The sequence below is a fragment of the Capsella rubella genome, unplaced genomic scaffold (genome assembly GCF_000375325.1).
Source record: "Capsella rubella cultivar Monte Gargano unplaced genomic scaffold, Caprub1_0 scaffold_5, whole genome shotgun sequence".
In the NCBI taxonomy this organism is placed as follows: domain Eukaryota; kingdom Viridiplantae; phylum Streptophyta; class Magnoliopsida; order Brassicales; family Brassicaceae; genus Capsella; species Capsella rubella.
In genome coordinates this window covers 3,556,301-3,570,348 of record NW_006238919.1, presented here as the reverse complement: position 1 = coordinate 3,570,348, position 14,048 = coordinate 3,556,301, and the positions used below count along the sequence as shown (strand labels likewise).

The 14,048-nt window shown below is 36.2% G+C and overlaps 3 protein-coding genes across 3 annotated transcripts; 2 read left to right on the top strand and 1 right to left on the bottom strand.

Annotated features, from left to right (window-relative positions):
* Positions 1-939: 939 nt before the first annotated feature.
* LOC17885767 (histidine-containing phosphotransfer protein 2) lies at positions 940-2,593 on the top strand. The gene is made up of 6 exons (XM_006290325.2): positions 940-1,082; positions 1,598-1,728; positions 1,810-1,884; positions 1,988-2,059; positions 2,134-2,206; positions 2,299-2,593. The coding sequence occupies exons 1-6, from the start codon at positions 1,017-1,019 to the stop codon at positions 2,353-2,355; spliced, it is 474 nt and encodes a 157-aa protein (XP_006290387.1). The 5' UTR covers positions 940-1,016; the 3' UTR covers positions 2,356-2,593.
* Positions 2,594-3,589: 996 nt separating this feature from the next.
* On the top strand, positions 3,590-7,259 carry LOC17887397 (zinc finger protein 43). The gene is given in 6 exon segments (XM_023783227.1): positions 3,590-3,990; positions 4,267-4,600; positions 4,646-5,032; positions 5,996-6,784; positions 6,839-6,981; positions 6,984-7,259. Coding segments are annotated over 6 exon segments (2,070 nt in total). The 5' UTR covers positions 3,590-3,632; the 3' UTR covers positions 7,043-7,259.
* A 374-nt stretch (positions 7,260-7,633) lies between these two features.
* Positions 7,634-12,613, bottom strand: LOC17887060 (alpha-glucan phosphorylase 1). The gene is made up of 15 exons (XM_023782493.1): positions 12,310-12,613; positions 11,972-12,210; positions 11,780-11,881; positions 11,453-11,629; positions 11,086-11,361; positions 10,459-10,730; positions 10,214-10,331; positions 9,760-10,134; positions 9,512-9,664; positions 9,296-9,424; positions 8,915-9,151; positions 8,686-8,762; positions 8,281-8,467; positions 7,989-8,189; positions 7,634-7,910 (listed from the first exon to the last, which is right to left on the bottom strand). Exons 1-15 carry the CDS (start codon positions 12,545-12,547, stop codon positions 7,794-7,796), a joined length of 2,898 nt encoding a protein of 965 aa, XP_023638261.1. The 5' UTR covers positions 12,548-12,613; the 3' UTR covers positions 7,634-7,793.
* Positions 12,614-14,048: the final 1,435 nt, after the last annotated feature.

Genomic DNA, 14,048 nt, shown 5'->3' with positions numbered 1-14,048 from the left:
TTTTAGAAATATCTTATTATAATTTATTGGGTGTTGAATAAAATTGAGTGGAGAAATAATAAAATATAGTTAATGAAACTTTATTTTATTTTAGTTTTTATATGTGAGTTAAACGTATATGGTTAAATGTGATTTGTTTGTGGTTTAATTGAAGATATATTTTCAGTTTTATATTAAAGTGTGAGTTAAATATAGGGTAATTCTCAAAAATAGCACTAATTTTATTTTTTCCAAAATTTAGCACACACTTTTTACATTTTTCAAAATTAGCACCATATTTCAAAATGAAAACTTCAAAATTAAATCTCAAACTCTAAATAATAAAGTCTACTCCCTAAAAACTATATCCTAAATGTAAAATAGTCAACTCAAAACTTAAAAAAATTCTAAAGAATTATTTATAATACTATAATTGTGTTAATTAGTACTATTTTTGGAAATTTATGGAGTGTGTGCTATTATTGTCCATAAAACATATTTTCGTGCTATTTGAGGGTATTTCTCTTAATTAAAAATATAATTCTTAAAAAATATAGATGACAAGTGGAGAGAGAACACTCTAAATATATATAGATTTTCCCATTTAAAGTAATTAAAAAAGTATTTCATGCAACTTTTTTAATAGTTAGTAACAATGACAAGTATTTTTAACATTATACATTAAATGAGTTCTTAAAGTATTTTTACAAAAACAATAATTTTCTTGAAAACAAAATCAATAATTCACATAAGAACAAGTATTGAATCCAAAATTTTCCAAAAACATTTATTTAATGGTTATAAGTAACTTATAAACAGATTCCAAATTAATAAAAATGTCCAAATATTAGTGTGTTTTCTTTTCTCTTTTAATTAATTTTTCCATTTAAAGTAAAAAATAAAATTCTTGATACTGCATTATATAACTCGTGAGAAAGACAAGACACAAGTTTCTTCTTGGGATTGGCTATTTCCAGAAATCCAAAGTCAAAAAATCCAGTCCAACACAAACAAATCATCTCAGCTTCACTCTTCTCATGGACGCTCTCATTACTCAGTTGCAGAGACAATTCCGTGATTACACCATTTCTCTGTACCAACAGGTTTCAATTTTACAAATCTTCGAACCCAATTCATTCGAACACATGTCTTTGGTTATGTAGCTATGATATAGATCATAGATACTAGATTTGCTCATATATGCATAGATTCGTGATTAAACTGAAGAAAGATTGAATCTTTATAGGTTGTTTCTGTAAATTTTGTGTTTCTTTACAAGTTATGATCTTTTTAGGGATTTGAGTTGTGTAAAGATTGAATCTTTATAGGTTGTTCTGTAGTTTGTATGGTACTTTACAAGTTATGATCTTTTTAGAGATTTGAGTTGTGTAAAAAGATTGAATCTTTATAGGTTGTTCTGTAGTTTGTGTGGTTCTTTACAAGTTATGATCTTTTTAGGGATTTGAGTTGTGTAAAGATTGAATCTTTATAGGTTGTTCTGTAGTTTGTGTGGTTTTTTACAAGTTATGATCTTCTTAGGGATTTGAGTTGTGTAAAGGTTGGAACTTTAAGATTCGTGTGGGTTTGGTTTTAGATCATTGTTTGTTTTGTTGTGAAGGGGTTTTTGGATGATCAGTTTACTGAGTTGAAAAAGCTTCAAGATGATGGAAGTCCTGATTTTGTGGCTGAGGTGCTCACTCTTTTCTTTGAAGATTGTGTGAAACTTATCAGTAACATGGCTAGAGCTTTGTAAGTTTTGATTTTGTCTCTCTCTCTTAGTTCACTCTTAAAGTCTGCTGGATTCATCTTATGGTTGTGTATATCTTTCAGGGACCAGACTACGGGAAATGTAGATTATAGTAAGGTAGGTGCGAGTGTGCATCAATTGAAGGGTAGTAGCTCAAGGTATGAGTATGACTAGCTTTTTTTTTGTCCTAATAACATCTTTAGTAGTATAAGTTTTGTGTGCTTGATTGATGGATGAAGCTGTGTCTTGTTTCTAATGCAGTGTTGGTGCCAAGAGGGTTAAAGCTTTGTGTGTTAGCTTCAAGGACTATTGTGATACGCAGAACTTTGAAGGGTGAGCTTACTTTTTCAACACCGCGTGATGAGTCATTGATTGAGATTTGTGGAGTAATGATATCTTGTTTACAGGTGTGTGAGATGTTTGCAGCAAGTGGATATCGAGTACAAGACGTTAAAGACAAAGCTTCAAGATTTGTTCAATGTGAGTGTGAGGAATAGAATCCATGTTCTGTTTTTGGCTGCTTTAATGAATCGTTTTGATGATGACTGATGAACTCATTGTTGTTATTGCAGCTTGAGAAACAAATCATTCAAGCTGGTGGTAGAGTTCCTCAAGTGGATATTAACTAATGAGAAGAGACTAGTCCAGAAGATGATGACTTCAAATTTGGATTCTTCAGTTTCTTTTTCACATTATTTTGGACTTTGGTGTTTGGCTCAGAAAACTCAATAGAATGTGTGCAAAGAAGAGACCAAGTGATTTCTTGTTGATAAATCAGTAGAGTGTGTATTGTTCTTTTGATCTCATCCGAGAATACTTAACACCTTTGGACCAATTTAATGTGATGATGATATTGGTTTGCTTCTGGTTTGGTTTGAGTAAGATTGATTACCAAGTTAATCTTGGCTAGTGTCAGTTCTATTAGACTCTCCAAATATTGTGTGTGTGTTTTAGATTCTTTGTTCGAGTCTCTCAATTGAAAGGTAGAATTGGTAGGCATAGGCATAGATATTCGGATTTCCGGATTGGGATGTATCAAAAATTGAACCAGACCGATTCAGATTGTTTTCGATTTGGATCGGTGACACATTTTATTGGAAATCCGATGTGTAACCTGAACATAGATAACTTCTGTTTGCGGTCTGGATTCGGATTTGAATTATCCAAAATTACTAAAACTATTCAAAATTTACCCGATCAAACCTAAAGCATCATAATTAACCAACCCAAATTACCTGAATTATCTAACTAACCCGTTCTGAATTAAGTATATATAGCTATATTGTTTTGGTTTAGCGGATATCTAATTGAATTTTGGTTGAATTCAATCTAATCCAAAATCCGAATCACATTCTATATTAAATTCAATCGAGTTTTACTAAGTAACCAAAACCGATTCAGATTTGGATTATATGCACAGGCTTAAGTAGGCATGGCCATTTTGGTTTTTGGACCGGAAAATCAGTAATGATCACAATTTCACAAACCGGTTCTGACCAATGTAAATTACTACTGATCCAAAGGGATACCAAAACAAAACAAATAGGGAGCACGAAGTTAATTGTAGACGCGAGTGTAGGAGATAACTATCCCTTCCCAAATAGTCTTCTTAGCTTCCGCACCAAGTTATTATTTTTTCATCAGTCCCTATGACTCAAATAACCTAAGCTCTCGCTCGGCGATTCAGGTCGTCTTCGTGATTACTAAAATCAAGTTAGGGTTTTTTCTCAGGTAAGCTAATCAAAGCTGAAACCTTTTGGCAAATTTGCGATCTTTTCATCTTCCTCCATCTCCATAAAAGCTTACGCCTTTTTGCAATTTCGAACTTTTCCGTAAATGGGTTTTGATTCTTGTGGGTTTAAGCGTATTCGTTGATGAACACGGTTAGCTAAGGATCTGGGTTTCAATGTTACTAAACGAAACTTCTTCTGTGATTATGGAACATGAGATGGATGAAGCTGCAATGAGCTTGGTTATGTTATCTGAACGAGTTTGTGGTGATGAGTCAATGTGTTTAGATCAGTTTAAACCTATTAAAGAGAAGGTCTTTGATTGTGTTGAGTCGATACTTGGCTTCAAGGAGATGTTTACTCACTTGGGTTTTGAAAAGTCTGTGACTTGTAGTGATGTTGTTGTGGCTCTGAGAAGTGAATTGCAGAGTAACTCAAGTCGTGAATGTAATATATGTGGTAAGAGTTTTGGGTGTTATCAAGCTTTGGGTGGTCATAAAAGACTTCACAGATCGATTAAAGGGAAATTAGAAAGTAAAGAGGAGAGTTCATTGGGTAAGAAGACTGTTTCAAACCCATCAGAAAGACCTGAGAGTAGCCCCGGTTATAAATGTAGTGTATGTGGCAAGAGTTTTGGGTGTTTTCAAGCTTTAGGTGGTCATAAAAGACTTCACAGATCGATTAAAGGGAAACTAGAGAGTAAAGAGGAGAACACTAAAGATGGTAGTTCATTGTTTGGCTCATCAGAAGATAAGAAGATTGTTTCAGAACCATCAGAATTTGAAGCCTCTCAGGAGGAGAAGATCTTAGATTGTGTTGAGTCGAAACAAGACTTCAGGGAACTGCATCCTTTGAATTGTGAGTTGCAGAAAAGACCTGAGAGTAGCTCCAGCTACAAATGTAATGTATGTGGCAAGAGTTTTGGGTGTTTTCAAGCTCTAGGTGGACACAAAGGACTTCACAGAATGATTAGAAAGCAATCAGCGCGTAAAAAGGAGTACAATGAAAGTGATAATTCACTGTCTCACTCATCAGAAGCTAAGAAGATTGTTTCAAAACCATCAAGCTTTGAAGTCTCTCAAGAGAAGGTCTTACATTGTGTTGAGTTGAAACAAGACTTTAGTGAACTGTTCTCTTACTCGGGGTTAGACGAGTCTAGTAGTAGTTGCAGTAAAACAACCAGTTTCAGTGCATTACCTTCTACTCTGAGATGTGAATTACAGAAAAAAACTCAGAGCTATGATTGCAAAATATGTGGCAAAAGCTTTGTGCGTCCTCAATCTCTAAGTAACCACCAAAGAGTTCATAGACCGAATTCAGAGCAACTATCGCGTAAAAGGAAGAATGCTAAAGATTATAATTCACTGTCTGACTCATTAGAAGCTAAGAAGATTGTTACACAACCATTAAGCTTTGAAGTCTCTCAGGAGAAGATCTTACATTGTGTTGAGTCCAAACAAGACTTTAGTGAATTGTTTTCTCATCCGGGTTTCGACAAGTCTATTAGTTGCAGTATCATTCCATTATCTTCTTCCCAGAGAAGTAAACCGCAGTCAAGCAATTCGACTAAAGGGGAGTCAGAAGATGGCTATTCACTGTTTGGCGTGACTGACTCAGAAGCTAAGAAGATTCTTACACCACCACTAAGCTTTGAAGTCTCTCAGGACAAAATCTTACACTGCGTTGAGTCGAAACAAGACTTCAGTGGACTGTAATCTCACTCGGCGTACGATATAACTCTAGTAATTGAACAAAATATTGAATGGTTTGTTCTGAACATTAAAGTTTACAAGGAGGAAATGTATAGTTAAATCATTCCCCTTTACACATAAATAGAAGGAAAAAAAAACAAACTTTGCAACCTGAAACAGCTTCTTTGGTTAACTCATGTTTCTGATATCAAATCCAAAATCAAATTACTTACTCGGTTATTACAATTTACAATTCGTTGGTTTGGTTTGAGAACACCAAGTTTATCGTACGCGTGAGTGTAGGAGATAACTATCCCCTGGCTTTTTCCTCTTGCCTAGACTCATTAGCTTCCACAACAAGTAATTTTCCCATTGGCGTCTTTAAGTAGCTCTGATTAAAAAGCTCTGCGACAAGTCAAAAACCGTGTTCTTTAAGGTTCTAAGCTCCACGGATTAGGTCAAAAAGTGTTCTTTCTCGTCCTGAGTCCTTAAAATCAAGCGAAGATTTTTGCTCTGGTAAGCTAATCAAGCTCTCTGCTTTGAGATTTTCTTATGTTTCCTTCCCAATTTTCCCGAGAAAATAAAGTAAAAAGCTTTCGACTTTTTACTCTTCGTTCTTCAATTTCTCTCGTTTTCTTACGAAACAGGATCAAGCTTCTGTTTTCAGAAGTGTTATGTGTTGTTGTCTTCACGATCTTCGCCTTTCTCCTTTTCTTTTCCCATCTTCTTCCTTGTTTTCTCGAGAAAATTACAGTAAAAGCTAAGACCTTTATGTTTCAATATGATTCTCTTCTACTCAATTTCCCCGATTATGTTAACGTATTGATGATGAACAGGTTTACAAGCAGAGAAAGTTTTCATCTTGTCGGCTAAAACTCTCACAAAATGTCTCAGAAACTTCATGTTTGCGGAGTATGTAGGAAAAAATTCGCAACTTTAAAAGGTGTGTATGGTCACCAGAGGATTCATTCTAGTAAAAGCAATAGAATCGAAGTCGAAGATGGTTTGCAAAGGATTTGGGGTTTGAAGAAGTCTAGGGTTTGCTCTGTTTCAGCTTCTTCTGCTAAAGGATCTTCTTTTATGACTCCGATTGAGAAACATGAGGTGATTGAAGCTGCAATAAACTTGGTTATGTTGTCTCGACGAGTTTATGACTTTGCCTCTATCAGAAGTTATGATTTTATGGATTTGGAGCTTCAACCTTGTCCTAAGAGAAGTAAATTGCAGAAAAAGACTTGCTTTGGCTATAAATGTGATAAATGTGACAAGAGTTTTGGGTGTTATCAAGCTCTAGGTGGCCACCAAAGACTACACAGATCGATTCTAGCACATAAAAGGGCATATACTGAAGCTAAGAAGATTGTTACACAACCATCAAGCTTTGGAGTCTTTCAGGAAGAGAAGATCTTACAATGTGTTGAGCTGAAGCCAGAGTTCCACGAACTGCTTGGTCGATCGGGTTATGAAAAGTCTAGTACTTGCAGTAAAATTAGGTTCAGTGCAGTACCTTCTCCTCCAGAAGGTAAGAAGATTGTTTCACAGCCATCAAGCTTTGGTGTCTCTCAAGAGAAGATCTTACATTGTGCTCAGTCGATAGATGACTTCTGTGAACCGCTTGCTCTCTCTGGTTTTGACAAGTCTAATAGTTGCAGTAAAACCAGGTTTAGTTCATTACATTCTCCTCTGAGAAGTAAGTCTCACTCCAGCTATAAATTCGAAATCTGTGACAAGAGTTTTGTGTGTTCTCAAGCTCTAGGTGGTCACCAAACACTTCACAGACCACTGAAAGGGCTGTTAGCTAGTGACAAGGTGTACACTGAATATGATAGTTCAGTGGCATGACTGAGTCAGAAGCTAGCAAGTTTGTTTCACAACCGTCAAACTTCAACTCTTAGGGGGATATAAATGTCAGTGCTTTGATGTTTCCAAGTCTTAACCAAAGCTTTTGGGGTTTCGCATTAATACCAAATTACTTCAGAGAAAGGATAGATATGTGTTCATCTAATACAGAGAAAGGATAGATATGTGTATGTTAGTAGAAGTAATTGAAAATTGAAACTTTAGGATGATGTGATTTGCAGATGTGTATAGTTGTGACATTTCATTCTCTATAGTTACAGGTGAAACAAAAGAAATGACCGAGCTTTGTTAGTCTGAAACTATTCTCGAGCTGAGTCTCAATTCGTTGATTCAAATACCACTTCTTCTTATAGATTGTATGTGTTCCACTTTCATCTCTTAGATACAAATTCAATCAACCTAAATGAAATTGATTATCTACTGGTTCAATTAAACCGAAAGGACAGATTTTTCGATCAAACCGGTCCGACTTGTCCACTTTCAGTAGAATTGTACGAAAATTCTCTCTCCTTTGATCCCTCTCGGTCTTGAAATGAGACAAAGGAAGAAAATATCAAGACTTTAATCTTGCTTTAATCAAAAATTTAATTCAAGTGAGTCAATTAGATTGTGTTTAGCCGGTCAGAAGCACAAAGGCCACTGTAAATACTACATAGACTCTTGAATCTTATTTCTTACATTGAATTGTATTGCATTATTACATGATTATTTCCTTATTACTTTGATACACTTATATAAACTTGGGAAGTACAAAAGAGTTTCTTAACGTAGACTGGTCTCAAAGCCTCATGGAAGTTCAACTTGTTTGATATTCCATATGTCTTTCGCGTATTCGTGGATTGTCCGGTCACTACTAAACTTGAATGAACCTGCTGTGTTCAATATTGACATTCTCGTCCATCTCTGTAAATCATTAATAGCAAATTTAAAGGTTGAGGAAGTTTTGTATTGAGTCAAACATAAAAGCTTGATGAAACTTACTTTCTGGTCGCGGTATGCTTCATCGACTTTTTCTTGACATTCGATGTAACTAGGAAAGTCTTTGCCAACGAGGAAGTAATCAGCTCGTCCAAAGCCTTCATTTCCTTCCAAAGAGCCAATTAGTTCGTCGTAGTTGTTTGAGCCAAAGACACCGCTTCTAACGAACTTCTTGACTTCTTCAAAAGTTGGATCCGGAACAAACTGGAATGCGAAGAGCAAGTAGGTCAGAATTAAGTTGTGTTTGATGCTAAGCAGAAGCATGAGAAGGTTAACTCTTTAAATAGTAGTATACCTTTCCCTCTGCTCTCTCGTTCCTGAGGTTCACGATCTCATCTGCTTTAGCACCAAAGAGGAAGAAGTTTTCTTCTCCAACTTCTTCTCTAATCTCGACATTCGCCCCGTCCAAGGTTCCAATTAAAACGCAACCGTTCATCGAAAATTTCATGTTGCTTGTCCCACTAGCTTCCATCCCAGCGGTACTGCAGAAATAATTTTGAAGTCTTCAGAAAATAGCACAGTACCATTGATTATAACTTTTTCTAAATTTCACTGAAACACATTGTTCCTACGGTTCTCATGACAAACAGAGAAACTAGCTCAGCCTCCTGGTTCACCAGTTATTTCAAATTCAGTGTTTCAGCATCATGGAGTTGTGACCAAAAACTATAAAAGGTGACTAAGCCAACGCTGTTATTACCTGATGTGCTGAGAAAGCTCACTTGCTGGAATAAGCAATTCGGCAACACTGACATTGTAATCAGGAACAAAGATAACCTACAAGGTAGTTAACACTTCTGATTAAAAGTTATCATATAGGTACCATCTTCCACAAGACACTTAAACGAGACTTCATGGAGGATTATACTGGTTGTCTGCTTGACGCTTGAGAATATGATTAACACTAGTATGTAAGAAAGGTCACGTACCTTAAGCAAGTCACCTATTTCTGGATCATGGTTAATTGTAGATGCAACATCTGTGATGAATTTCACAATCCTTTTAGCTTGCACATATGTGGCAAATGCTTTTCCACCAAATATGCAAACTCTGGGAACATATGCCTTCTCCCTCTCACTGGCACTCATTTCCTTCATCTTTTTGTAGCGGTAAACAATTCCCAAGATATTTAGTAGTTGTCGCTTGTACTCATGGATACGTTTGATCTACAAACAGTTTTTAATGCAAAATACAAAGAATTAGATATTACACATTCACTTGGATGTTGGATGGACTTTTCAAACCTCAAAGCAGCATCCAAACAAACAACTCATCAATCTATAACTAAAAAAGGATCCTTTGGAACTAACCTGAATGTCGAACATTGCATCCGGGCTGACTGTATATCCGGTTCTTTCCTTGATAAGTGATACAACCTTCAGCTTGTTTTTCTTCTTTGCTGCCCTCCACTCAGATTGGAGATCTTCATTATCTGCAAACTGGAGAAATACCAAACAACGATACCCAGTGTCTTACTACAGAGATAACAGCATGTGAAACAACATTGAATCTGATAAAGCACATACCTTTCTCAGCTCCGCAAGCTTTTCGGTATGTAAGACCCAGTCTTCTGTGCCTATCCATTTAGTTATGATATCACTTAGATAAGGGTTGCAAAATCGAATCCATCGCCTTGGTGTTACTCCATTGGTTTTATTCTGAAATTTTTCTGGCCACAACTGCCAAAAATATAGAATATTCAAGAATGAGAGCAATGTTCTACCAGGTAGTGCAATTTATAGCATTACAACGGTTCACTAGTTAGAATGTTTACCTGAACGAAATCATTAAAAACATCCTGCTTAACTATTTCACTGTGTATCTCTGCAACTCCATTTACAGCATGACCACCCACAACAGCGAGGTTGGCCATACGAACCATCTCTGGTGGTTTTATTGTTGGTTCTGGGATAACTTCCTCTTCCTCTCCAACATTTTCCTCTTCTTGTTCCTTTTTCACGACAGTTTTGGCATCTTCGAGCTGGTCTATGGTGTCTTTTGCAGCAACTGGTTTTTTCTCCGGCTTCACAATCACATCCGCAAAGGCAGAAGGCAACTCGACGTTTTCTAAGATCCTCATTGCTTTCAGTTTCTCTTCAAGTAAGTTAGGATCCGCAGTGCCATATTCAGAGACAATTGTGCGAACTAGCTGTAATACACGAAACCGAAAATTAGATCAAACACAAGAGAAAAAATAGAAGAGACATTTGATGTTGTTCAGGGCTGACCTCCTCATCAATCTTTTCTATAATCTCCACATGACGTGGAAGTAATTTCTCCATAAGTTCTAAGCTCCACTTCTCCAGTGCCTCAGGCAAGACTGTATGGTTTGTGTATGCCACAGTTCTAGAAAGTAGAAACATTATTAACTTTCCAGAAGCACGTAGCAGGTTTTAATCCTGTAAATATCTTTTATTCTGGGACAAGAAAAAACAAATAAGCACAATAGACTAAAAGACATTTAAAGAAGTACCGTTGTGTGATTTTCCAAGCGTCTTCCCAGCTTAGTCCTTTCAAATCCATTAGAATCCTCATTAGCTCAGGAATGCATAGGGTAGGGTGAGTGTCATTCATCTGCACTGCAACCTTCTCTGGGAATTCTTCCCAATTGACATTACCTCCAGACCTTGTCTCAAAACGTGTTACGATATCTTGGAGCGAGGCTGAGCACAGAGTGTACTGTTGCTTCAAACGAAGAGTTTTTCCTTCAAGTGACTCATCTCCGGGGTAAAGCACGTAACATATCTAATTCCATTAGAAAAGACAGGAAAAAGACAATTATATATTTCAGCAAGTACATATCGAAAGCTCATTGTTATATACACAATTACAAGTGATGCAAGACAACAACTCCATGTAATAACATATTGTTGCTAATTCTCACTTAGTTTGTAAGATATATGGACTAATCTATTAATACCAGACAGGCCTTTTTAAATAGATCATGGTCGAATTAATTAGAAGTGAAAGGTGTTTGATATGAAAAAACAAATGTTAAAGCAACTCTAAATGAAACTTAATGCATCTACCAACATAGTTTTTTTTTAGTTCTATGCATTCATGTTAGTGCAGTGTAAGAGAGAAGTAGAAATATACAGACCTTTTCAGCATTAAATAGAGCTTCTGCTGCTTCAGTATGTTTCCCAGAGTTGTATGAAGATAAATCGAAATCTTCTGAAGGAGCTTTCGTTGACCAAAGTCGTAGATTGATTGTAGTCTTAGTTTTATAACCAGGTATAGGAACATCATAAGCAACAGAGACTATGTCTTCTCCACCAATCCACAGTTTCTTACCATCTGATCCAAAAACCACTTTTCCATAGAACTTAATAGGATATGAGACATCGTTTCTGACTATCTCCCAAGGATTGCTCAGCTGAAAGAAACAAGCAAGTCAATAAACATGTCAATTTCTCAGCATTATTTCGAGGGAGTATAAATACAAAAAAGAGTTAAGAGCAGAAAACCTCAAGCCAATCTTCTGCAGCTTCCTCCTGTCCATCTTTTGTGATTCTCTGTTTGAACAAGCCATACTTGTATCTAAGCCCATAACCCCAAGCCGGATAATTCAAAGTTGCCATGGAATCCAAAAAGCACGACGCAAGTCTCCCAAGTCCACCATTCCCAAGTGCAGGATCTGGCTCCTACCATTTGGAAGTGAAAATTTTAATATCTCACCACAAATAAAGAAGATAAAGACTCTGTGAAACCAAAAAACAAACCCACAAAGACGACCAGCTCGTAGACTTTTTAAGTAATATGAATCTAAAATAATCAACAACTCAGTAACTCACCTGACTAGCTACACTCTCCAAATCAAAACCAAGCCTCTTCAAGGCAACACCATAAGCGCTATTAAGCCCGAGGTTACCCACTGCATTCGACAAAGCTCTACCCTACAATGTGAACAAATAATCAGATAACAACCAAACACAAGATCATCACTAAGAGTCTCAAACACACAAGAACAAGTCAAAACCACAAACCTGCAAAAACTCCATTGACAAATAATACGCCTGTTTCACATTCACTCTATTGTAATACTCATAAGTAGCATTCCAATTCATAATCAAAGCATCCCTAACACTCTGCGCAGTCGCAAAAAACGCCTTAGGTAACTCAAACTTCTCCGGAGAAAACAAAGGCGTGAACTCCGCGTGGTACTTAATACTCGAAGCTACCGAAGCAGCATCTGGAGCAAACGGACTCATCGAGCTAAACACTTCTGAAAAAATCCCAATCAACACGAATCAATCAGTAACTTCACAAACCCCAAATTACATTACCCTAAAATTCAAAAAAACTAAGAATCAAATTCAAAAACCTTGTTCGGAATCGAGAACTGCATCAGAAACCTTCTCCTTAGGTTCGCTAGAGATTGATTTAACCAACGGAAGCTTTCTCTTTACCGACGATCGCCAAGTTCTGCTTCTCGCCGGAAAATTCCTCGTCTTCCATCTCCCATTGTCGCAACGACGAGAAACGAGGCTTGATAACGAATTGCATTGTACTAAAATCTCAGCTCCGGTCGATACACCGGAGATTCGCATCGTATCCATCATCAATCTCAGGTGGTGGTGGAGTAGAGAACACTTGAGAGAGCTCTGAAGCTTTTACTTTGATTTTTTCAGTTTCACGAGGCAAAATCTTATCAGTGAGTGATCAGTTATAAGTGATCTGTGAGTGACTATGCCACGTGACGTTGATATATCCACGTGTCGTGTTTTTATTGGATATTGAGACTGTACTATCCGTGACAGATCACATTTCTCAGTGGGTTTAGTAGTAGAGGAAGGAGATATTTGTGGGAGATAGTGACTAGAGAAGTAATGAGCACCGTACACGTGTCAGATCTCTTCATCGTCAAATTTAATAATAAAATAGTCGAATAGTTTTGTGCACGTTGAAAGATTACAATTCTACTTGACTACCTTTACAAAAGGAAAAATAAAATTGCCAATTAGCCCTAAGAAAAAACCGCATCCGTAAATTTATGTATCCGTATCTGATTTTTTATCCAAAAAATGGATACGGAAACGGATAGTAAATTATGGACGGATATAAATACGGATAATGCAGTTTTTAAAAACGGATAATGGATATCCGTTTTTTTTTTTGAAAAATCCAGATATCCGGTATTTAGATATGGATATCCAGTATTTATATGCGGATATCCGGTATTTAGATATGGATATCCGGTATTTTGGTCTAAAATACATGGTATTTTGATTTTTTTTACATATTTTCGGATATCCGTCGATATTTGGTTTTTATCCGAATTTTGAGATACGGATACGGATTCTAAAATCACGGATAATACGTATGCGGATGCAAATGCGGATTTTCCAAAAAAGCGGATATCCGCTCCATTAACAAGGCTACCGCCAATAGAATAACCAATCGAACCGAACTGAAAAAACAAAATTGAATCTGAACCGAAGTTACTTAAATAACCGAATGGTTAGTAAAATCTTCTTAATTGAAACCTAACCAAACCGATAATTAAAAAGTTAACAAAATATTCAAAAATCTTAAAGAAACTCAAAAATAATATCCATAACACCCAATACTATAGTTATAAATTCAAAAATACTAATTATTTTAAACAAAATACTTGAAACAGTTAAATACTTGAAATAATAAGCATATCCAATGTTAGTAGATATATTTTTCAAACTTATATACTTTGTTGTAAAATTGAACCAAATTGTGTTTTTGTTGTTATAATTTTTTCCGGTTTATATATACTAGTTTAGTATCCGTCTGATGGATGGGTTATTCAAAATAAAATTAAAATTAAAATTTTATTATTGGTTCCCTAGGCCAAGTATTCTTCTTCTCTTCTCTCGCCAAAGGCGACTCAAAAGACGAAACCAAAAGTAACCGTCTCTTTCCTTGGCTCTTCTCCGGCCGGCGTCGGTTCCGGTGTCGGCCGTACTCTTGTTTTTTCTTTTCTTATGTTTCTGTGTAATTAGGTTTCTTATCTTTGAATAAAACCAGAACATATGATTTCAAAGTTCCAATTTCAAATTCTCGTTGTTCTTCCTTTTGGTTGAAACTCTT